General features: G+C 39.7%; 1 protein-coding gene across 1 annotated transcript in view; it reads right to left on the minus strand.

Moving 5' to 3' along the window:
* Positions 1-6043: 6043 nt before the first annotated feature.
* CHRM5 (cholinergic receptor muscarinic 5) overlaps positions 6044-25442 on the minus strand; it is a 74039-nt gene continuing 54640 nt past the window's right edge. The window contains exon 2 of the mRNA XM_043982014.1: positions 6044-7785. Within this exon, the coding sequence (XP_043837949.1) occupies positions 6104-7702 (1599 nt within the window). The 5' untranslated portion in view covers positions 7703-7785 and the 3' untranslated portion in view covers positions 6044-6103. The remainder of the gene's footprint in view (positions 7786-25442) is intronic.

The following is a 25442-nucleotide window of genomic DNA, read 5'->3' on the forward strand; positions in this document are numbered from 1 at the left end:
GTAAGTGTCTGAGGTCGGATTTGAACTCAGGTCTTCCTGACTCCAGGGTCAGTGTTCTGCCCACTGGATGTCATGATATTATGATAAAAGCTAGTTATATTGATTTAAGGTTTGCAAAATGATTTACTTATTATCTTGCTTGATCCTCAGAACAACCCTGTGAGGTAGGTGAAATTATCATGCCCTTTTTGTGGATGAGGAAATTGAGAATGAGAAAGGTTAAAAGACTTGGCCAGCATCACACAGTTCACAAGTCTCTGAGGCAGGATTTAAATTCAGGTCTTCCTCACTCCAAGTCTAGCATTCTATCTACTGCCTTATAATCTTATAGTTTATATATGACTGTCAAAAATTCACCACTAAGAGCAAAATGACCTTTCCATGTAGAATCTCACCACACTATCATAGAAGGGCATTTCCTAAGATGGTTGGTGGTATGATTTGGTGGTCTGATGATTTCCTCAGAAGCAAACTGGATCAGGGTGGCGAAGTGAATAGAGCACCAGCCCTGGATTCAGGAGGCCTCAGACACTTGACACTTACAAGCTGTGTGACCCTGGGCAAGTCACTTAACCCCAATTGCCTCGCAAACTGGATCTACAAAAATGTCGTTTTGGGGGATGATATAGTGCTACAGGGCTCACCAGTACAAGCATGTTTGGCTGATGTTGTGTCTTCAGCCACAATCAAAGGCTCAAGCCTCCAGTAAGGACAGCACTGGGAAGGAGTTCTACTTCTAGAATATAGGCCATTCCATTTCTAGCATGGTTTCATCCTTTTTGGTTTTGATGGGAATGTTGGGAAGGACAGGTCTTTTTTCCCACTGACATTCTTCTGGAAAAGTTCAACCACTCCTGGCAGGTCAGCTTTGTGTATATTTCCTTATGCACACATCCATCTCAGAATATGAGCTTAGTAGGTCAAGGATCTATTTGTATATTTGTACAAATTTGTACACTAAGTCAAGATATCATCCTCCTGATAACCTTTCAGTGCCATTTTCAGTCAGTGGTCACGCTCTAGAACAACTTCTAGTCACAATATCACATCATACTATGGGATGAACAACAACTACCTATAAAATCCTTGAGGGCAGGGACTGTCTTTTGCTTCTTTTTGTATTTCCAGCACTTAGCACTGTGCCTAGCACATGGCAGGCATTTAATAAATACTTATTGATTGATTAATTGATGCTGGGCCCAAACCTCAGAGCATGTGTTGTTCAGATTTTGGGGGGGGACGTGGGGAGTTCTGGATAATTTATTTGATAGTCCAAGGATGAGAAATGGGTAGATGCAGCTGGTCTGTGGACATATGGGAAAGGAAGTTAGTTGCTTTTCTTATTTTGACATTAAGTGTTTGAAGCACAAAAGGAGGAATACAAGGCTAGGCCAGTCAGTTTTTGTTTTTGTTTTTGTTTTTTTTAGCTTCCCAAGCAATGTCAACCAGATGTTTTAGGTTTCCCTATTAAAACATTACACCAAAACAAAACAAAACAAAACAAAAAACATTACATGGTTTCATTTTTATGTATCCTTAGCAGTTTGCCTGAGACCTGGTACACAGTAGGTGCCTAATAAATGTGTACTGGATTGAATTAAATATGTCTGAGAAAATGGAGTACCTACATCCTCCTTCTGATTTTTAACTTTGCAGAACAGGAGGAAATGAAGAATTTTATAAGAATGGGGTAGGCTCTGTGTATATGCTGGTCAGTACAAAGGTTGGCCAGCTCCATCTCTCTCCTCTCAATAAAGGCCAAATTGTTCAGTAGATAGCAACACTGGGATTGGGGGAACGGGCTGTGTAGAGTGGTGGGTAGAATGTAGGCTTTAGTCAGGAAGTCATAGTTTTAAATCCTTCCTCAGACACTTGCCAGCTCTGTGACTTTGGCTCTCTGTGCCACATTTTTTCTCATATGTAAAATAAAAGAGTTAGAATCAGTGGCCCTTTTAGCTCTAAATTTATCATCCTTTAAGGTAGACAGCTGCCTAGACTGTTACATGAAAGAGTGTGAAACAAGGGGTGTGTTTTCATCTGACATTTTATAAACACATATTACTTATACTATCAGAAAATTATATTTTCTAATACAAGTCAGCATTTAGTGATAAACTGTATGAATTCAAATAAAGGCTCAAAGACTTTTGTGGTCCATAATACAATGGGGATATAATTCTCAGACTTTCCTTAGGGTGCACAAATTCATTATACTGGTTCTGCAATAAGTGGTCAAATGACTAAGGTAGGATAATGAGGGCTTTATCCCAGGGTATCAGCATTTAGAGGGTGCTGAAAACATTTGCAGGTGTTCAGCAGTACAGGAAACTTATGGCACACTTAAGTTCTCTTCCTCCATCTGGTGGCTACACTATAGGTAGGATCCTCCTCAACCTAGCCTCTTCCCTCAAACCTCATGTCCACCTTCCAAGATACCATAAACCCATAGTTCCATTTCATGATAGTTGCTTCAGGCACAAAAATTGCTAATTACTACTCTGCCAGTGATGGTGGGTGGAAGGGATTCTTGTAGTGAAGGAGAGGGTACATCATACATCTCAGGGTAAAGATTAGCTTTCAAGTTAACCTTGCCTTCAAAACTTCCTGCCTTACAAATGAATAGGTTGGATCACTAGTAAATAACCTCTCAAGCAAGCTCATGGACACTTCTTTTGTTTTTTTGAGTGCAATCAACTATTATGTATTTGCTTGAATTTCTCTTTTTTTCTCTCTCCAGAGCAAACATAATTATATAGTATAAGAAAGCAATTAAAAATCCAAACAATTCACATTCCTTTGCTATAATTTCAGTTATTTACAGTATATCCCTGAGATCTGGTGAACTAAATTCCAGATCCTTAGCAGCAGAGATTTAAATACAGACTTCATAGTTACACTGAGCCAAACATCAGCATGTCCTTTACAAGAAAATCACAATGAGGGATAGAGCACAGAGGCCAAGGATGTTTACAAAGTACTTGTTAATCAAATACTGACCAAAATGATCCCCCCCCTAAAAAAAGCTACCCCAAGCAATAAACTACCAAACCTGCAACGCACATAAAAACAGAAGCCAAGATATGAGCAATGAAATAACTTCTAGCAAGGGACTGAAGGAGGTGGTACATCTTTTGCAACAAATACATACAGATTGGGAGTTTGGGGTTTGCAACACTTAAGCTCTGAATGCAATCCCTTCCCCATTCCCTGATGTTGCTTTAATGTGGTGAAGGAAGATTACTTGTTCTAATGATTGTATCAGGGCACCTGCATCAAAAAAAGTCAGGTTTCCCCTTGTTGGTTACTTTTTTGTTCTTTATTTTGTTCATTTAAGTCAGCAAGTGTAGGCTTGCTGCCCTTTCATAAGAGTCACTGAGAAATTCACTGAGGCACAGAGAAAGCTTTGTATATCATAGAAAGCCTAAGGGGATAGTGTGGGACTCTTGCTATGAATCAGCTCCTTAATCTCATGAAACACATACAAAAGAAGTGCCTCAGTCAGGTAAAATTTGTGAAGTAAGTCTTTATGCCTTCAGCCTCTTAGTACTAGGTTTCCCTGGTAGGTCCACTCTCCTTCCTTCAGGCACCCAAAGCCATCAAACACTAGCTAAACTTGTGAGAGCTGTGGATCAACATTATTTGCTTTATGGTCCTTTATTCCTTCGTTAACTTTGTGAACTCTTTGTTACTTTAATATTCTTTTGACATTTGGTCTTTCATCCTTACCACCTCAGTCACCTTTTTTCTTTAATATTGTTCTTTGTAGAATTGCCAACAGAATTGACGTAAGAAAGGCTAGTAGAGTATAATGGGAAGAATTTTGGTTGGCAAGAAGGAGGCCTGGGTTTGAATCTCACTTTTAACACTTAGTATTATAAGTAGCAGCAGGTAGCTCTTATGATTTTCTAGTTAAGGGACTTGGCATTTAACCTTTTTGAGTCTTAGCTTCTTCATAGTTAAATGGGAATAGTGATACTTGCACTGCCTCACAGGATTATTGTGAGGAAAGCACTTTGCAAACTTTAAATCACTCTAGAAATGAGAGCTATTGTTCCTGGTGTTAAGCTGGAGATGATTTAGAAATGGTTTTGGTTCGATTTTAATAACCTCCCAATCTTTTAATTGAAATGTACCTGTTCCTTTTTTCTTTCTCTTTGTTAGTATAGGTCATCACATTAAGAGGTGGAATTTCATTGAAAAGGTGAATTTCTGACCTTTAAATACTAAAGATAGATTAAATGGGTCCTCATCTCTATCTGCCTCTGGATTCCTTAATTTAAGACATGAACTTGGGCAGGGAAGGCCAATATTATGCCTAAGTGAGATTCAGTGGTCACTTGTATAGTGTAATTTGAGGGACAGCAGGAAGATTCTTGTTCACCAACAACTATCTGCCTCTTCAAGTATCACATGGACTGAGAGTCTAACATTGGAACCTTTTTCTTTTAGAGAGATTTGTCCTCTTCCTGCAAATACACGCTTAAAGGAAAGCTAACACTTGAAGTCATCTGCACTTTGAGACTAGAGACTGGTTTTTACCCTTTTTTGGGGGTGGGGTGGGGTAGGGTGAGGATTATCTCCAGAATTTAGCAGTATTTCTAGTGCATAGTAGGCATTTAACAAATGTTTACTGACTGACTGACAGTATTTTGATATGATTTAGTTTATCACTGCTTTCAGAGAAAAGGTGCACTCCCCTTATAAAACAGAACCCAAAAGGATCCACTAATAGAAGCACTGAAAATAAATTTTTACTTCATAATTTTGTCTAGGCCTAGATCTGTGGGGAAGATGAAAAACAAGCCATATGAAGAAAAACAAAAAGAATTGTGATTCTTTAGCCTGAAGAAGAGAAAGTTGAGAGAGGGGCTAGGAGTGGCCTGTACTCAGCAAAGGGATGTTGTACAGCTAGTCTGCATCTTCACTAAGAGAAGAATAAGAATAAAAGGTCTTAAAATGTAGCAAAAGATACCAGTTTAGGGAAAAAAATGAAACAAATTTCTAAGGGCAAAGGGTGGTTAAAAATAATAATAGATGACATTTGTACAGCTCTTTAAAATTTGCAAAGCACTTTACACATATAATCTCTTTTGAGCCTGACAAAACCTCTGTGAGGTGGGTAATAATAATTAGTATTATTATTCCTATTTTGTAGACAGGAAACTGAGGCTTGGGGAGGTCTAGTGACTTGACCATAGGTACAGCTAGTAAGTATGAGGGGTAGGATTCAAACTCAGGTCTTCCTGGCTCCAAGGCCATCCACTACACCATGTTTCTTCATCAAGCAAAACCAAACAAAAGTGGGATGGGTAATGAGGTGACTTTTTAATACCAAAGAAGAGGTCCTTCTCTTGGTATGGTAATGACCAAGTTGGAGGCTCCTGTCAGATGTAGAATTCTGATTTTTAAAAAAAAACCAGTTCTAAGGAATTGAGGACCTGTTAGGTGGGCCCAAAGAAATTAGTGTGTTTCACGGAACTGAGATGTAAAGTTTCATTTGGAAGATAAGAACATGAAGAAATAGCACAGTGCCAGGCACATTGTAGGTGCTCGGTGAATACTTATTGATTGATTCATAAATGAAGAAATACATTCTTATCAGCAAGTTAAACCCCACTCCTGTTTACAAGGGACACTGACTTCTACTTCATCAGGTTTCACTGGTATGAGGTACTCATGATTTATACACATTGCACATAACCCTATGGAATGACCTAAAGGTGGATAGTTTCCATCTGGTTCCTTTTGTCTGCAGCAGATAGTCATCTTGGCTTGATGGCTACCCCTCAAATCAATGGTACATATCATAAGGGGTTCCTTCTCTTCCAAATGGGCATTCCCATCAATGGACTATCTTACAGTGGCATAAATGCCTCGGCCAGCCTTCATTATAGCCAAGAGTAATCCATAAAGAGTACCTGCAGCTGCTGACATTCCTTCCAATGTCAAGGCAGATGCCATTGGGGCCTTTCTTTCCTTTGAGTTAGTTCTCAGGTACGTAAAGCGATAGTTTTGTTTGTGAAGTGAAAGAAAGCAAATGCTGTAGGCCCACCCACTCCAGAAGGCCCTGTCTGCAATGGCTGCCAGGAGGGGAGCTGCCAGTTCACGGCAGCTTGCTGTTCCCTTGCCAATACAGCTTCTCATCCACCTTTTTTTTCTTCCACCGGCAGAGGAGCAACATCTTGAAGGTTTTCCTGAAAGTTTTATTGCAGAGGGCATAGCAGATGGGGTTGACAGTGCTGTTCACATAACATAGCCAGTAGCCCAGGTGCCACAGAGTGACAGGGATGCACTTGCTACAGAAGGTAGACACCAGCACCATGATGTTATAGGGGGTCCATGTGATGATGAAAGCCAGCAGGATGGCACTCAGAGTCTGGGCTGCTTTCCTCTCCTTCACCAGGACCATTCTCTTCCTCTTTGTCATTTGGTTGCTGAGGTTGGAATCCATGCCTTTTGTGGAAGGTTCCTTGGATACAGGGACTGAGCAAGGCATGATTTTCACCTTATGACAGCCATTGCTAGTCTCCTGGGTCCCATCGGCCTTTACTACCAACCGGAATTTGTATGCCACACATTTCTGACTCTTGGGCCCACGGATGGTGTTTGGGGACAGGAAGTATTTATGTGTCTCATGGTTATCATTCACGGGATTTTCTTTCACAAAAGCTTTCTTTGTCTCTTCAGCACTCAATTCCTCCTTTGGACTTTCCTTTGCCTGGCTCTTGTAGGCCACTGGGGAGACCGGGTCAGTGGTGGGCTTGTCCTCATCCTCTGAGGAGGCGTAACTGCTACAAGTGGTGAGCTGTTCTTCTTTGGCCCAGTCACTGCTTGCACCAGTGGGTTGGGAAGGCTTTCCAGTGGCAGAGGTGCTCCTGCTTGAGGATGACCAGGAAGCCTGGCATCTTTCCCTCTTGGTTAGGGTTGGCTGTTGGCAGCCAAAGCAAGACTTAAGCAGGGTTTTCCGTGTAGACTTGTTTGTCTCAAACTCAGCCACAGAAACAGAGCCCTGGAGCTCAGCCAGGTCCTTGGTGCGCCTCTCAGTTTCCCGGTAGATACGGCAGTACAGGATAGTCATGACAGACACTGGGATGTAGAAGGCAGCTATGGCAGTGCCAAAGGTGATGGTGGGCTCTGAGAGAAACTGGATCTGGCACTCACCAGGTGGGACTGTTCTCTCCCCAACCAAATACTGCCAGCAGAGAATAGCTGGAGCCCATAGGATAAAAGAGATTAACCAGGCCAGACCAATCATGATCCCTGCCCGCTTTGGAGTACGCTTGGCCCTGTAGGTCAGAGGCCTAGTAATAGAGAAGTAACGGTCAAAGCTGATCACCAGAAGGTTCATGACAGAAGCATTACTTGCCACATAGTCCAGGGCAAGCCACAGGTCACAGGCCAGGCTTCCCAGAGCCCAGTGCCCCATGAGGATATAAGTAGTATAAAGGTTCATAGAGAAGATCCCAATGATTAGGTCAGCAAAGGCCAAGCTCAGTAGGTAATAGTTGTTGACCGTCTTGAGTTGGCTATTGACTTTGAAAGACAGCATGACTAAGATGTTGCCTACAATGGTGCCCAGGCTTACGATGGCTGTCACTGTTGCTATAGTGATGACTTCCCACAAACTATGTCTTGATAGAGGCTGGTGATTTACTGGAGTGCCATTGGCAATGGTTTCATTGGGGTAAGGATCCTTTTCCATTCTTATTGGAATTTATGTCAGGTTCTTAGGTTCTTGATAGGTGACTTCCATGTATCACTCATTCTCAGTTTCTCAGACGTGACCTTGGGAGGGAGTAAAGGAAGAGGAGGGAGAGAGAGGGAGGGAGAGAGAAAGAAAAGGAGGGAAAGGGGGGGATACAAAGGGAGAGGAGGAGGGAGGGAGGGAGAGAGAGAGAGAGAGAGAGAGACAGAGAGACAGAGAGAGAATGAATTAGTTTCATTCACTCCTCAACACCAAATTTTTGCCATTCTCAACTGTTTTTTACTGTGGCCAAGTTTCTGAAATATCAGAAGCCTGGTTGTTAAAAATTTCATGCCCTTATTCTTCCTAGGGCTGGTGGTGCTTAAGCACTATAGTCACTCATGCTCAATATCTTTGCAACTAACCAGCCCTTCTTCTCGACTTTATACTCTCTTTAATGGTACTACTTTCTTCCTAGACATCCAGGTTTAAGAGCACAGGATCTGGGGCAGTGAGGTGGTGCAGTGGATAAAGCACCAGCCCTGGATTCAGAAGGACCTAAGTTCAAATTTGGCCTAAGACACTTGACACGTACTAGCTGTATGACCCTGGGGCAAGTCACTTAACCCTCATTACCCTGCAAAAAAAAAAGCATAGGAACACAGTTTTAGAGATGGAAGGAATCTCAGAGGTCATCTAGTCTAACCTCTCATTTTGTAAATGAGAAAACTGAGCTCCCAAAAGGTGAAGTCTCTTGCCTAAGGTCATATAAATATAAGTAACAGTGGCAGGATTGGAACCCAGGTCCTCTGACTCAAAATCTAGGATTCTTTCTATTGTTCCTTGTTGCTTTCTACTGTGCAAACTAGTCTAATGGAAAACCGTGGTTAAAGCCAGAGAGTTGGGAAACCTTTGAGTTATTCTTGACTGTGTTATCTCTTTCTGCCTGTTGCTTCCTAATCAATTCCCCTCAAAATGTTTCTTATGCCAGCCCCTTCCTTGCCATTCCTATTGCCACCACTCTAACACAAGCCTCCATCACCGCACATCTAGATTTCTGGAATAGATTCCTATCTGTTCCCTCTGATTTTTGGTTCTCCTTCCCTGAACCTATTCTACTTATAGTTGTCAGCTCAAAATCCCTAAAACACCACTTTCTTCATGTCATAATCTTACTCAAAAATATTCAGGAGTTGGTTCTTTGTTACTTACGGTATGAAATTTAATCTTTACTTGTTATGTTTTTTTATTTTTTATTTTGTGGGGCAATGAGGGTTAAGTGACTTGCCCAAGGTCATACAGCTAGTAAGTGTAAAGTACCTGAGGTCAGATTTGAACTCAGGTCCTCCTGAATCCACGGCTGGTGCTTTATCCACTGCACCACCTTGCTGCCCCCTTCTTATGTTTTTTACTCTCCTATATTATAAGGCTTCCTATCTAACCTCCCTATCTATCCAACCCCCACCCCCATTCAATTATTTCACAGAATTACTGAATTTGAGATTTAAAAAGAAGTCAGCAACCATCTAGTCCAACTCATATGGGAAAGCAGTCCCCACTAGCTGATGTAAAGAATTAATTGTTATTTGAAGTTTTTATGCCTTGGTGCGCACTGGCCTGGGGCTCCGCAAACTGCACGGTGCTCCACTCACTGGTTGTAGTCATTGCCAGGGCTCCGGCACCTCATGTCATCACCCACCTATGTGGGCCTGGCAAAATGATAATGATTGGAAGCCTAGTGAGGGCAGTCATGTGACTGTCAGAGCGGCCATCCCGTTGGCTGGAGCTGTGTGGGGTGTTTCTAGGTTTGGGGGAGGAGAATTGGGCATTCTAGGTGGAAGCTGGAAAGCGACAGGCATTCTGCTGCGTATTTTCAGCGGTGGTATTTTTTCAGGTATTATAATTTCCCTTTCCCCATTTTATTTCCTTTCCCTTGATCCTATAGACCCTGTTTGTGTTGTTTTTTTTAAGTTCGTTCTTGTTAAAATAAATCTTGTTCTGTTTTGAGGGAGGCTGCTGGTCTCCTTCCTTGCTCCAATATTGCGGCAGGCCCCTTAGCTAGCACTCCCCAATTAAAAATTGGTCGCCACACTGACAAGTGGTCATCCAGGCCCTGCTTGAAGACCTCCAAGGAAGGAATTCCCTACCTCAGGAGGCAGCCCCTTCCACTTTGGCACAGTTAATTATTGGGAAGTCTGCCCTTCTACCTTTACTCTCATGCTAACTTGGAAGGCCAAATATAATCTTATCCCTTCTACAAAGTCTTCCTTGATAATTCCAGCCTTTACTAATCTCCCTTTTCTCTGATTTCATTATTTGTTGCTGCCAACAAACTATGACATTCATATACCACAATTTATTCAGCTGTTCTCCCATCATTGGGCACCCGTTTTTGTGTTATAATAAATGCTGGTAAAAATGTTTTGGTGTGAGACCAACTCTCTCATTTTACACATAAAGAAAGTGAGGCCCAGAGAAATAAAATTACTTTCCTCAGTTTATATAGTTTTATATAGTCAGTAGCGGAGATGGGACTGGAATCCAGGTCTCCTGATTTTTGGTATAGGTGGTGCAGTGGATAGAGTGCCAGGCCTGGAGTCAGGAAGACCCATCTTTCTGAGTTCAAATCTGGCCTCAGACACTTACTATATGTGTGACCCTGGGCAAGTCACTTAACCAACTATGTTTGCCTCTGTTCCTCATCTATAAAATGAGCTGGAATAAGAAATGGCAAACCACTCTCAATATCTTTGTCAACAAAACCCCAAATGAGGTCATGGAGAGTCAGACATGATGGCAAAACAACTGAACTTCCCCTCTCAAGATTAGTCAGGAAGATGAGTTCAAATTCCCACTCCTACATTTTCTGTGAGACCATGATCAAGCCATTTAATCTCTGTGAGTCTTAGTTCATTCAACTATAAAATGATAACAATACCTTTAATTCTTATCTCATAGGGTTGTTGTGAGACTTAAATAAAATCATTTGTACAAAATGCTTTTCAAGCTTAAAATGCTATATAAATGTCAGCTGTTATTAGGGATAGGGATTGGACCTGTAATTCATTGGAAACTCCAGGGTAAGGAAATTCCATCTACTAGTGCAGGGTAGTACCTTCTCTGAAACAGTCTTAAATCTTTGAGAGGTTAAGTATTATTCTCAGGGTCACACAGTCAGTGTGTATCTGAAGCAAGACTTGAACTTAGATATTACTGAATTCACGACCAGCTCTATATCTATTATGCCAAACTACCTCTTTTGCTATTGTTATTATTGTTATTATCTAAAGTATATGGTACTTTCCATGGTAGGAGAATCCCTTTACGCTTATGAAATCATAATTATAGAACATCAGATCTGAAAGGGACCTTGGAAACAAAACAGTCCAGCAAATTGGACAAATTGATTTCCAAGGTTCTTTCTGGTTCTAATATTCACAGCTAGTATTCCAATCAGGAAACAAAGTACCAAGTGGTGATGTGATTTGCCCAGTGTCATAAAATGATGTTGGCAGGACCTGTACCCACATCTACAGGACAATACATGTCACAAAACTATTTACACTTACTATCTCTGTGTGACTTTGGGTAAGTCACTTACCCTTCCTTCACATCAGTTTCCTCATCTGTCAAATGAGGGGGTTGCAGTAGATGACCCTAGAGATCCTTTCAGGTCTAGATCTATGATCCTGTTTACTTATGTGAACTGTGTGTTTTCTCCACCACATAGCACAGGACTCTGCACAGAGCAGGAGCTTAATAAGTGTTTATCAAATTGAATAGAATTACATTGAGTTTCTTCTAGTCTCGCTTGGTGCACTTCCTTCCTAGCTGATGATTAATCTTTTGAAAGCTCACATTATAATTGATGGCTACAAATTCATTTCTAGTTTGCCTGCATTAGCAGAAAAGTAATAACGATCTCATTTTTTTTTCCACCATTGATCTGCCATGAAAAGACCTTGCAGAGGTGATCTTTTCTTTGCCTCCAACCTTGGCTGATTGTTTCTTGTCATGAAATTGCTATGCACCAAATTAATTCCTTCTTTTGTTGCTTAGCAAAAGGAAACATGTGACTACTTGGGTTGTTCATAAAAATATGTTGTGACCTTCTGTGTTTTGAAGGAGCTTTAATGTTTTTCTGATTTTGAATCTCTCCTTTTCACTACTTTCTGTGTTGAAGGAAACTTTAGTATCTCCCTCAGCCAAGGGACATGAGGACATTTTCATCAGAATCACTTTATGATGTTAAGTAGAGGATGCTGATAAAGTGTTCTCCACTGAAGGACAGACTAAAAAAAAAAAGAATACTAAAGTTCATTTGTAGGACTTACATCAGGGATTCAGAAGAATTGAGGGGAAATGTTAGTGAAGTAGACTATTATTGCCTTCCCATGAAATCTTTAAAATACATGGTACAATGGAGGGAGGGAGGGAGAGAGAGAGTTTTGAGGGTTCCTGTATGTCATAGTTTTCAATTAAATAAAATTCAACCAGTATTTATTAAATGTTTATTTTCTATACAGTGCTATGTTTAGGTACTATTAGGGATATGGTATCGTTCCTGACTATAAGAAGTATGTAATCTTTCTAGAGTTTTAGGCAGGAAGGACATAAAAACAAAACTGGGACTTCAGTCCTAACTCCCATGTTAGAAAGTATCTATTGTTCTTAATGACAATGAGGAGTGTTCTCTTCCCAAATTCAATTCAGTTAAGTTCTAGTTAACAAATATTTATCAAGTACCTATTAATGTAGGGTACTGTGCTTTCATGTGGGGCAGCTAGGTGGCGTGGTGGATAGAGCACTGGTATTGGAGTCAGGAAGATTTATCTTCTTGAGTTCAAATCTGGCCTCAGACACTTACTAGCTCTGTGACCCTGGGCAAGTCACTTAACCAACCCTGTTTGCCTCAGTTCCTCATCTGTAAAATAAGTTGGAGAAGGAAATGGCAAACTATTCTAGTATCTGCCAAGAAAACCTAAATAGAGTCACAAAGAGTTGGACATGAGTGAAAACAACTGAATAACAACAAGTGCTTTCATTTTGGGGGGGGGGGTTTGCAGGGCAATGGGGGTTAAGTGACTTGCCCAGGGTCACACAGCTAGTAAGTGTCAAGTGTCTGAGGACGGATTTGAATTCAGGAACTCCTGAATCCAGGGCCGGTGCTTTATCAACAAGTGCTTTCATGCAGTTGTGGAGCAGGACAATTTGGAAAGAACTTCCAAAATTTTAGTACTGTATTTTCTAGATCTTGCTTTATAAATTGTCAGCATTCTATTCATATCCACATTAGGGACATGCAATAAAGAATGTGGTCAGAGAAGGGGTACTAAAATGGCAATAGAGCTTTAAAAATAATTTTATTGACTTTTTTCATTTTTATGTCACAGTCATTTCACACTCAACTCCCAGCTAGATCTCTATCTTGTGATGAAACAAAAAATTAAACAAAAATAGTTGGTACAGAAACCTTGTCTGACAATATATACAACATTCAGTCCTGGCAGTTTCCCACCTTTCTATAATGAAGGAGGAAGTATGTTTATTATTTTTCCATGGGAATTTCATTGATTTTTTTTTTTTTGTGGGGCAATGAGGGTTAAGTGACTTGCTCAGGGTCACATAGCTAGTAAGTGTGAAGTGTCTGAGGCCGGATTTGAACTCAGGTCCTCCTGAATGCAGAGCCGGTGCTTTATCATCTGCTCCACCTAGCTGTCCCTTCATTGATTTTTTTTCTTCTCCCCCACCCCCATCCCTGCCTCCCCCCATACCCCCTCGGTGGCAGCCACTGCTGCCGCCCCTCTTCATTGATTTTGTTTGTTTTTTTTGTTTTGTTTTGTTTTTTGCTGAGCAATGGGGCTTAAGTGACTTGCCCAGGGTCACACAGCTAGTAAGTGTCAAGTGTCTGAGGCCAGATTTGAACTCAGGTCCTCCTGAATCCAGGGCTGGTGCTTTATCCACTGCGCCACCTAGCTGCCCCCTCTTCATTGATTTTTAAAAATAAAACATTTTTTTCTTACTAGATCTGTGATTTTATCAGTATAAGAAGAATACAGTAAGAAGATTCTTCTTACCAATGCAGACCCATACATCTTTTCCGTTTATGGTTTTAGTGTTTTTTTTGGACACTATAAGGCAAAGTGATTTGCCCAAGGTCATAAAGCGTGCTTGGTGCATACATGTGCACATGTGTGTGTGTGTGTGTGTGTGTGTGAGAGAGAGAGAGAGGGAGAGAAAGAGGGGGGGCAGCTAGGTGGTGCAATGGATAAAGCACTGGTCCTGGATTCAGGAGGACCTGAGTTCAAATCTGGCCTCAGACACTTGACACTTACTAGCTGTTTAACCCTGGGCAAGTCACTTAACCCTTACTGTCCCATAAGAGAGAGAGGGAGGGAGGGAGAGATAGAGAGAGAGGTGGTATCTTCCTAATTGAAGCCAACTCTCTAACAATTATGCCACATTAGAAGGGCAGCTAGATGGTATAGTGGATAAAGCACTGACCCTGAAGTTGGGAGGACCTGAGTTCAAATCTCACCTTAGACACTTCCTAGCTGTCTGAGCATCTCCAGTAGTTCTGATAACATATCTTGCCACTGGACCCAGATGGCTCTGGAGGAGAAAGTGAGACTGGTGACTTTGCACAGCCTTTTCTCACTTTAATCCAATTCCTTGCAAGTCATGACATCTATCATGGTGTTCTTCGAAAATGAAGGACAAACAACAACAAACAAATGCTACATTAGGTTTTCTGGGATTTTGGAATGTAATGTGGGACTCAAGACCATTTTCACAAGTCTCCTTTAGTCAGTAGAGAATTATAACTTGATGTTTTGTGCCTATGTGAAGGGTGGAGTTGGTGAGAGTTTGGGAGAGGGGAGATTTCTGATTTTATGGCTTCCAGCTTCAAGAAATGATACATGTATTCCAGGTCATCTTCATGGAACAGTTCCTACAGGGAGATAGACTTTGGAAAAAGCCGACATGTAGAAGAGCTGGTGCTTCAATCATATCCCCATTCTTATGTAATGACACTAAAGACTGGAGAATTTCTCCATGGGTGAGATGAAGGCTCCTTCTGTTTCTCTCTCTGTCTATATTTCTATTTGTCTGTTTCTGTTGAGCTGAGATAGCTTACTCTCAGTTGGAGAGCTCATTCACTCTGCTTATTGTCTGGTATAATTTAGAATTTATATTACTTTTCTGAATTTTAATGGCTATCAGTTTGAATAAATGGGTTTATTTTCTATCTATGTGTGAATGGTTTTTGTGTAACTGGCATTTGGTGAGGAGTCAAGCCTTTGGATATATAGCTTGTAGCACTCCTTCCTACTTAAAAGGATAATAACTGGGAGCACAGCTTCAACCTAAAAATTATTCCTCCTAGATTAGCAATATTTAGAGGGACAGACAAAAAACTCTAGCTTAGTACCCCTTCTCTGAGGAAAGCAGAGAGGTCAGCCTTGTGGCCCCAACCTTCTACTCCCTTCCTAGCAAGAATCAAAGTCTCCTTTGGATATTCATTTCTGGCTGTGCGTAGAAATAGAAATATTTATATTGGACAACTCTGCAGGTGTTCTCTACCACCAGACTAGCAACCAGTGGGCTAGAAGCCCAAATGTAAAACCACATTTTCAAATAAACTAATAGTTATTACCTTTGTTTTAAAAATATTTTGAAAACCCTACTTCAATATAATTAAATTCCTTTGTAGGCCTCTGTACTTTATTTTATGAATCTAAAAACATTATTCTGAGAAGGGGTCTGTAGATTCAACAGACTGCTAAAGGTGTCTATGACAAAAAAAGTTTGAGAACCCCTGATTCAGGGTGTGACAAATATTTTTCCCCTTTATATATTCTTGTGAAATCTTATCTACTGCCATATATTTATAGACTCAATACCAATTTTATCATCCCTGGTGTTCTCAGATTATAAAATGAATTCTAGAATGAAAGAAAACTGGATTGTATCTTAATCACATCTGGAAGCAAAACTCTTTGTTGATATCATTTGAATCAAAAGACTTGTCTGAAATATATGGAAAAAGCATAGTATAGTGTAAAGAATGGATTTAGATTCAAGCTGGATTTCGAGTCAGAAGAACTAAAGTTCAGATCTTTACTCTGCTATTTATTACCTGTGACCTTAGGCAAATCACTTCTCTAGGCAACAATTTCCTTACCCCGTAAAAGAACGGGGTTTGCCTAGATGAACTCTGATGCATCTCCCAGCTCTAGAGCCATGATCTCAAGGTCAAGAACATATTTCTAATGTGTTAGAAAGCAGCATGATATTTCTAATGAGTAACAAATGTTCATTGATTACCCCCCCACACACACACACCCAAGAACTTTTGCATTTAATTGAGGGCCGTAAGTATATTTTGTTTTGTCTTTATATCCTCCATGACCAACATAGTATCTTGCATATAGTAGGTAGTTATTAAACAATTGTTGAATTTTATTGTATTGAACCCAATATAGACCAAGTGACAATAATGTTTCTGCATCTCAGTATCTATCTCTGCTGCCACTGATTAGCTCTATGATCTTGGACAAGTTCATCTGTAGGCCTTGGGTTTCTCATTCACCATTTTATAGTGGGGATATTTCATATCTATTTCATGGAATGGTTGCAAGTCTCAAATGAAAGAAGTATGTGCAATATGAAAATGCTTTGAAAAAGAATAATACAAATAAAACATATGGTCACTGGAAGAAATTCTTACTGCTGATAATACCATGAAATATACTTTGTAAAGTTCAATCTCATAAGGTAAATCCTTCTTGGTTACTATAAATTTTCTGTTTTCCACAGTTATTTCTCCTGGTTGCTTCTGACTATATGGATATCGTGTTTGATTCTTTTGTAATGTTGGATTACCTTAGAAAATAAGTGGGTAGCCTAATGGCCTCCACTTTTGACTATCTTCTCCTCAAAATGCTTAATGACCTGGGATTATGGAAGTTTGTCCAAACCATTTGGTGGAATTTATTAAATCCTTTCCTTCCTAGGAAGACAAGATTGGTCCTTCTTAGGGACTAACTAGCTGTAGATTTCCCCTCATTTCCACCAGGATAAAAGCTGTGGATCATCAGTATAATATTAAAACAGAGAAATGTGGTTCTTTCATTTCCCAATAGACAAGTGTCAAAAGATATGAACAATATATAAAGAAAGAAATTCAAACTATCAATTTCCATATGAAAGAATGCTTCAAATGAGCGGTTTCACCTTACTCCCATTAGACTGGCAAAGATTATGGAAGATAAAAATAGCATATGTTATAGGGACTCTGGAAAGATAGGTATACTCAGGCACTGTTGATAGAACTCTGAATTGGTCTTTCTATTCTAGAAAACAATATAGAATTAGATTAGAAAATTCACTAAATCATACTCCTTAACTCATTAGTAGGCATATTGTGAGAAGATAGTTGAGTACTAAAACGCAAAAGATCCCAGATTCCCCAGAAAGGTTCCATTAAGATTTAAGAAATGTACCACTCCACTAAGGAATAAAGAAAAAAAAAAAGAAATCATTGATAGACTTTCCAACCAACTCAGGAATCCATAGAGAGATTCAGGAGAGAGAGACAAAGTGGGGCAGGTTGAGAGCAAAACACAGAAGGCTGGGGGTGAAGGGGGGCCCTGAAACCTTTGAGGTAGTTTCAGAATTCCCTGCCTAAGCTGAGTAGAGTCTGAACTCAGCCCACTCTGAGACTTCCTGGAAACAATGACTGCAAAAGAATGGCACTGGAGTGTCTGTGTAGTCAATCTAGCATGATATTCCCTTTCTGAGCCAAAGAACACCGAACCTCAGCCCGTCTTCCTCAATCTTGACGGGACATAGAGCCTGAAGCTGACCAAATTCTCACAGCTCTCAAACCCAACACTCATTTAGCAGAGAAAGTAGCCCTGGGGCTTTTCAAGCAGAGTTCAGAGGGGCACCAGTGGCCTCAGCCAACCTTTAGGAGAAAGGCCCAAGGGCAAAATCTGGTCTAAGCAGATCCTGAAACCTGTAGTGGGAGTCCAATACAGGATTAGCTCTTGATTCCAGCAATATGGGGGAAGGACCCTAGGCAGAATGTATAACAGAAGAGGTTCCAAAAAGAATAGTAACCTTACAACAAGTCCAAGTAAAGCTTCGGAGAAAAAAAAAATGTCCCATTCAAAGGTACTGCAAGAATACCTGGAGGAAATGAGAAATATAGAATGGAAAAGTTAAGGAGGAAAGAAGGGCAAGGAAAACTGACAAAATAAAACAGCCAAAAACCTCATCCAAAGACTTAAGGCCTTGAAAATTAGTATAGGCCATATTTAAAGTGACTCAACAATTGACAACAAGAAATCTCAAAACAAAGCCCAAAGACTGAAAACAAAGCCAGAAGAAAATCTAAGAAATATGTCAGATAAACAAACTTAAAATTATTGAACTATCAGGAAATCATGATCAGAAAGTTTAACTGAAAGAGAATATGTCCTTTTCGTGAATATATTGTGTACATGTTAGGGGTAATTAACAAATGTTGTTTTTGTAACCTTAATATGTTTAGTGTCATAGAAAAAAATTAAAATGAGAGTCATGTTCTAATGGTCTTAGAAAAAGATAACAATGGTAGAAACAGGGACTATATTGGGGAGGACAGGGATATGACTTGTACCATAAATGTATATAAAATGAAAAGTATATAGTTATAGAAAAAGGGATACAGCATGGGCATCCTATGAACCTCACTTCCATTCTAATTCAGATAAATGTAAATTGAACATACACACAAATTTTGGTAAAGAAATACATTAAACACAACCAGAAAATAGAAGGGGATTGGGATAAGGAAACAAGTAAAAACCTGAGATTTGGGGTGGTTTAAGGAGAAGAGCAGTATCAGAGAGGAAAATGTTTCACTGATAAAATCATATGTCAGGTGAACTCCTTTTCTACTACCTGCTTATTTAAAAAAACTTTTTTTCTTGTGGGGTAATGGGGGTTAAGTGACTTACCCAGGGTCACACAGCTAGTAAGTGTCAAGTGTCTGAGGTCAGATATGAACTCAGGTCCTCCTGAATCCAGGGCCAGTGCTTTATTCACTGTGCCACCTAGCTGCCTCCCTACTACCTGCTTATTTTTTTTTTAAGTGAGGCAATTGGGGTTAAGTGTCTTGCCCAGGGTCACACAGCTAGTAAATGTTAAGTGTCTGAGGCCGGATTTGAACTCAGGTACTCCTGAATCCAGGGCCGGTGCTCTATCCACTGCACCACCTAGCTGCCCCTTACCTGCTTATTTTTAAAGAGGAAGGTAAGAGCAAAATTGAACATGGGTCAGTTGAGCCAATATAATAAAAGTGACAATACTACCTAAATTAATTTACTTATTCAATGCCATACCAAATGAATATTTTATAGAACTAGAAAAAAAATGAAATCCATCTGGAGGAACAGAATGTCAAGAATCTTAAGGGTAATAGTGAATTAAGTGGGAAGGAAGGGGATCTATCAGTAACAGATAATACTACACAGCAGTAGTCATCACATAGTACTATAGAGCAGTATACATTAAAGCAATTTGGTACTGGTTAAAAAAAAAGTAAAGTTGATTGGGTGGAATAAATTAGATTTGCAACATATAGAAGCAAACAAGCACAGTAGAATACTATTCAAGATGCCCAATGGGGGAAGGAAGGGCTCATTATTTGACAAAAGTGCTAGGAAAACTGGGAAGCAGTCTAGCAGAAAATTAGGTTTAGACTACTACCTTATACCATATACCAAGATAAATTCTAAGTGAATATGTGATCTAGATATACAAAGTCACATCATAAACAAATTATAGGAGCAAGAAAGATTATCTTTCATGTCTATGGATAGAAGCATTCATGACCGACAGCAAAGATAAATATAAAGGATAAGATAAAAACCAGATATAATGAACAATTTTGATTATATAAAATTAAAATGTTTTTGCACAAATCTAATGTAGTAAAAGTGAAAAGGAAAACAGGTAATGGAAAAATATGTGCTAGGTGGCACAGTGGATAAAGCACTGGCCCTGGATTCAGGAGTACCTGAGTTCAAATCCGACCTCAGACACTTGACACTTACTAGCTGTGTGACCTTGGGCAAGTCACTTAACCCCCATTGTCCCACCAAAAAAACCAAAACAAAAAAAAAAACAAAAAAAAGAAAAATATTTGCAACAATTTTATCTGATTAAGTCATAATTTCCAAGATATATAAGGAGCTGATTCAAATTTATGACTAAGACCTACTTCCCAATGGATAACTGATCAAGGAATATTAATAGGCAGTTTTCAAAGGGAGAAATCCAAGCTATCAACTGTTATGAAAAAATGCTCTAAATCAATAACTAGAGATATGTGAACTAAAGCAACTTTGAAATTACTCAAAGGTCTCACATCTATCAGACTGGCAAAGATAAAAAAAGAGGTAAATTATAAATATTGGAGTGGCTATAGGAAAATAGATACACTGGTACCTTGTTGGTGGAACTATGAATTGGTTCAGCCATTCTGGAAAACAATTTGGAACTATGCCCAGAAAGTTATGAAACTGTCTATACCCTTTGACCTAGTTTATACCACTATTAAGCATTTATATCCTAAAGAAATCAAAGAATAAGGAAAAGGATTTATTTGTACAAATGTATTTTTAGCCACTATTTTCATGATAGCCAACAATTGGAACTGTGTGTCTATGTGGTATCCTTCTATTGGGAAATGACTAAATGAATTATGGTATAAGAATATAATGGAATATTATTGTGACACAAGAGATGATGAAGTAGACAATTTCAGAGGAAACTGGAAAAACCTTTATGAAGTATGAACTTTATGAACTGGTGAAGTAAGCAGAACTGGGTGAACAATCTGTACAATAATAACAACATCAGAGAAAACCAGCTTTGAAGCATTTTAGAATGCTGATCAAAACAAAGATAAGCCAAAAGTTCAAAAGAATGAAGGTGAAAAACTCCACTCACTTTCTTATTGAGAAGTAAAGAACTTAGGGCAGCTAGGTGGCATAGTGGATAAAGCACAGGCCCTGGATTCAGGAGGACCTTAGTTCAAATCTGGCCTTAGACACTTGACACTAGCTGCGTGACCCTGGGCAAGTCACTTAAATCTCACAGAGAGAGAGAGAGAGAGAGAGAGAGAGAGAGAGAGAGAGAGAGAGAGAGAGAGAGAGAGAGAAAACGAACTTAAAATGCAGATAGAAACATCTTTTGACCTGGCTAATTTAGCAGTTTGTCTTGCCAGACTATGAATGAAGTTATTCATTTATTTATAGATTTGCTCAATGGAGGAATAGAGGGATTTAAAAATAAAAATAAAACAATTGGTATATATCCCAAGGAGTTAAAAATTAGGGGAAAGCTCCCATCTATTCAAAAATATTTATGTCAATCTTGTTTGTGGTAGCAAAGAACCAAAAACAAAGTGGGTACCCATTTATTGAGGAATCACCAAACCAACTGAGTTTTCTCAATGTAGCAATATTTTTGCACAATAAGAAAATACAAAGATGAGGATTTCAGAGGAACTTGGGAAGCCTTGTATGAACTAATGGAAAACAAAATAAGTAGAACTAAGAAAACATTTACATGATGGCTGTAATAATAGAAAAGAAAACAACATTGAAACATCAGAATTCTGATCAATTCCATGTCTAATATAGACTTCAGAAACATGATTCTCACCACTTGCCAAAATATGGTAGATTATAGGTGTTCAATGAAGCACATATAGTATGATTTTACTATTTGGGGGGTTAACTTAACTAGACTTTGTTACAAAGAGTGTTCTATGGGGCAGAGAGTTTCACTGGGTAAGTGATAACAATGTAAAAAAGCTTCAATAAAATATTAGAAAAAGAAAGATATCAGAATTGATTATTACAATGGCTAATCTTGACTCCAGAGGAATTGCCTATGAAGCATGTCTTTCTCTTCTAGGCTGAGAAGTGGCAGATTCTGGCTGTGAAGTGAAATATACATTGCTAGACAACCAATATATCAGTTTGTTTTGCTTATCTGCAACCATAAGAGAAGGCTCTATTGAGCGTGACAGAAGTGACTGAATAATGACAGTACAGAAAGGGTGAGAGCGTGCCTATCAATTAAAGAATGGCTGAACAAGTTATGGTCTATTATGAATGTGAAAGATTACTACTGTGCTTTAGGAAGTGATAAAGGGGGTAGTTTCAGAGAAACCTGGGAAGACTTGTATGAACTCATGCAGGGTAAAGTGAGCAGAACCAGGAGAATGGCTTATACAATAACAATATTGTAAAGATAGTTCTAGGAGAAAAAATTAAAAAAACATTTTTAAAGAGAAAAAAAGGAGAAAAATTGCCAATAATTTTCATTCTTACCCTCTTCAAATACCAAGAAACATTAAAATTCTGATACTGGTTTATAGTTATCAGAAATCAGCTTGAAAACTCTACCTGAAAGCTTTAGGAAAAGAAAGGATCAAAATCATTCCTGCATAGCTTTGCCCCTTGGAAATGCATTTGCTAGGGGGCAGTATATTGCCCTTGGTTTTATTAGTTCTTTTTCATCAAACACAGACAGCCCACAGAATGCATGGCACTGTACTAGGAGCTACAGGGTTTACTATTGGGATCCCTAGACAGTAGATTGAGTTCATCTGGCAGATCTTAAAGCTTTACCTAGTATACCCAAGCTAATTCCTGATGTCCTGTCTTTCATTTTGTTACACTTCCTTCTCTCTGGTTTTCAGGGATTTTTAGTGGGAAACAAAGTCCAGCTAGTAGCACATCTTCCTCTTTTTAGAAACCTCCAATCCACTTAAACTTGTAATTTATTAAGCACCCACTAGCAGCGTACATGACATTGTGCTAGGGGTCAGGGAAAACAAAACTGTTTCTACCTTTAAGAGTTTTACATTCTTTATGATATCATCTTTTTCTCCAGTAACTTCATGTCTTCTGGGAATTAGAAATTTATTGAGTTTTAGAGAGATGTCATATTTTCACCTTAGTCTTGAAAGTGACCTTATAGGTCAGTTTCCCTCATTTTAACTGTTAACCTAAATTAACTGTTATATAGACTCTTGCTGAGCAGCAGATGATTGTCTTTTTCTGGCATCTCTCCCAGTATTTAGACACCAAAGAGAGATGGAATAATCTCAGAGTTTTGCTGTGTCATGGTAGTAGCTCTGTATGTGGCCATGTGGGTAGTTGGAAGAAGTGGGAAAATTCTCAGGGCTAGCTCATGGGTTTATCAAGTGGTTGATTTATTCTTGGGCAAATGAGTGGCCCAAGAGCCAGCAATACATTGGGAGAGACTCAGGTAAGAAAGGAGTAGACTAGTGGCTGTAGTGTTGGAGAGCAGGTTTGGTCTGGCTATTGGCCTGAAGTATAGTCAATGACTGCCACCAGTCACAAAAAGAGGGATGGTGAACTGGAGCTAGGTGAGAAAGTTCCCCTTTCCTTTTTAACTTTGATATTAAGAAGTATTGCTAATGCTTCTCTACAAAGGCCTTTGAGTACCCTTGTCTTGTGAGAGCAAAGACTCATAATAAAAGTGGGGAAAGTTGGAAATTTATATTTTTCCAGAAACAGCTGGAACTATTCATGTTACTCAGATGTGGGTGTTGTTTATGCTTTACTTTTCTACATTTGCATTTTAGCTTATTTGCTGAGTTCTTTAGGTATATGCTGAAAATGGAAGTGAGACCGACTATCCAAGCCACTCAACAGTCCAGGTAGAGGCATAAGTCAAGTTAATGATGACATTTCTGGAATTTATTTGTCCCTAGACTCTACATACTCATTTGGTAGTGAGTTGGTAGCTAAAGGCTGGGAGATGGCTAAGTATATTATATATATGCCTGGTTTAACAAGATGGCCTGGCTTAAAGTCAACATGCCAGTTGCTGCCTTGCATAGCTTACTATAGTACCCTGAACAGCTGCAGTGAGATGGAAGGATCATGGATTCTCCTTAGGAAACAAATGAAAGAATTCACAGACTTGATTTCCTATTTTAGCCAAAGGCAAACAAATATAATTTCATGGGATATTTAGTGATTTTTACCTGATAGTATTCATGATGACCTTAAGAGGCCACTGTGAAGATAATTGAAAGCTTGTGTAGTAACACATATTGCAGAGGATGAAGTAAAGAAATTCTATGAACTTGACAAGATTCTTTAAACCAAATTAATTTATATCTTAATACTTGGTGCTGTAGATGTCTTAGTTGGCACAGGGGGAGAATGGGGAAAACGTCTATGTTGGTAAATATAGTTTAGAATTAAGAAATGGAGGCCAAAGACTGGTAGACCACTCATAAGCCTCATCCCTATGTATCATGAATAACTTTTTAGAAAAGAGTTGGGACTTACTGAACATGGCAAGCATTATTATTATTATTGTTTCCTTACCCTCTAACCTTCCACTTTTCCTAACTTCCCTATTGCTGTTGAGAGTACCATCATCTTTCTGGTCATCCAGGCTTGCAACCTAAGTCTCATCCTTGACTCTCCCCACCTCTCCATAACCAATTTGTTGCAAAGGCCTGTTGATTTTACCATCATAATATGTCTTGAATATGTGCCCTTCTATCACCTGACACTTTCTTTTTTTGGGGGGGGGACAATGGGGGGTAAGTGACTTGCCCAGGGTCACACAGCTAGTAAGTGTCAAGTGTCTGAGGCCGGATTTGAACTCAGGTACTCCTGAATCCAGGGCCAGTGCTTTATCCACTGCGCCACCTAGCTGCCCCCAACCTGACACTTTCAACACAAGGCTCTCATCACCTCATGCCTGGATTATTGCCATAGCCTGCTGGTTATTCTCTTCCCATTCCATGTCATCTTTTATTGAGCTGTTAAAGTGATCTTTGTAAAATACAACTACCACCATGTCACCTCTCCCTGTTCCCAACTCAATAAACTGTTGTGGTTGCCTATTACCACCAGGATCAAATATGAAATCTAGTTTGGCATTTGAAGCCCTTCAGAACCTGCTCCTCCCCCAAACTTTTCAATGTTTCTACACATTATGCTTTCTCCTCAACTCCCCCCATGAAGTTTTTCTTTTTCCTCCTTTTTTTGGTGAGGCAATTGGGGTTAAGTGACTTGCCCAGGGTCATACAGCCTGTGTCTTAGGCCGGATTTGAACTCAGGTCCTCCTGATTTCAGGGCCAGTGCTCTATCCACTGCACCACCTAGCTGCCCCAAAACTAACTTTTTTTTGGGGGGGCAGGGCAATGAGGGTTAAGTGACTTGCCCAGGGTAACACAGTGTCAAGTGTCTGAGGCCAGATTTTAACTCAAGTCCTCCTGAATCCAGGGCCAGTGCTTTATCCACTGCACCACCTAGCTGCCCCATCAACTTTTCAATCTAGTGATACTTCCTTGCTATTACTTACACAAAAACCTCTATTAACTGACTCTAGGCATTTTTCATTGATGGCCCACCGCCCCACCTCATGCCTAAAATGCTCTCCGTCCTTATATCTGATTCTTGGCTTCCATCAGGACCCAGCTAAAATCCCATTTTCTATGAGAAGCCTTTCCTGATTCCCCTTATCTGTTCAGTCATGCCCAACTCTATGACCCTATTTGAGGTTTTCTTGGCAAAGATACTAGAGTGTTGTGCCATTTCCTTCTCTAATAAAATGAACTTTACAGATAAGGAAACCAAGGTAAACAGGGCTTGCCCAGGGTTACACAGCTAGTAAGTGTCTGAGGCAGGATTGGAACTCAGGT

This window comes from Dromiciops gliroides, chromosome 2 (genome assembly GCF_019393635.1).
Source record: "Dromiciops gliroides isolate mDroGli1 chromosome 2, mDroGli1.pri, whole genome shotgun sequence".
NCBI lineage: Eukaryota > Metazoa > Chordata > Mammalia > Microbiotheria > Microbiotheriidae > Dromiciops > Dromiciops gliroides.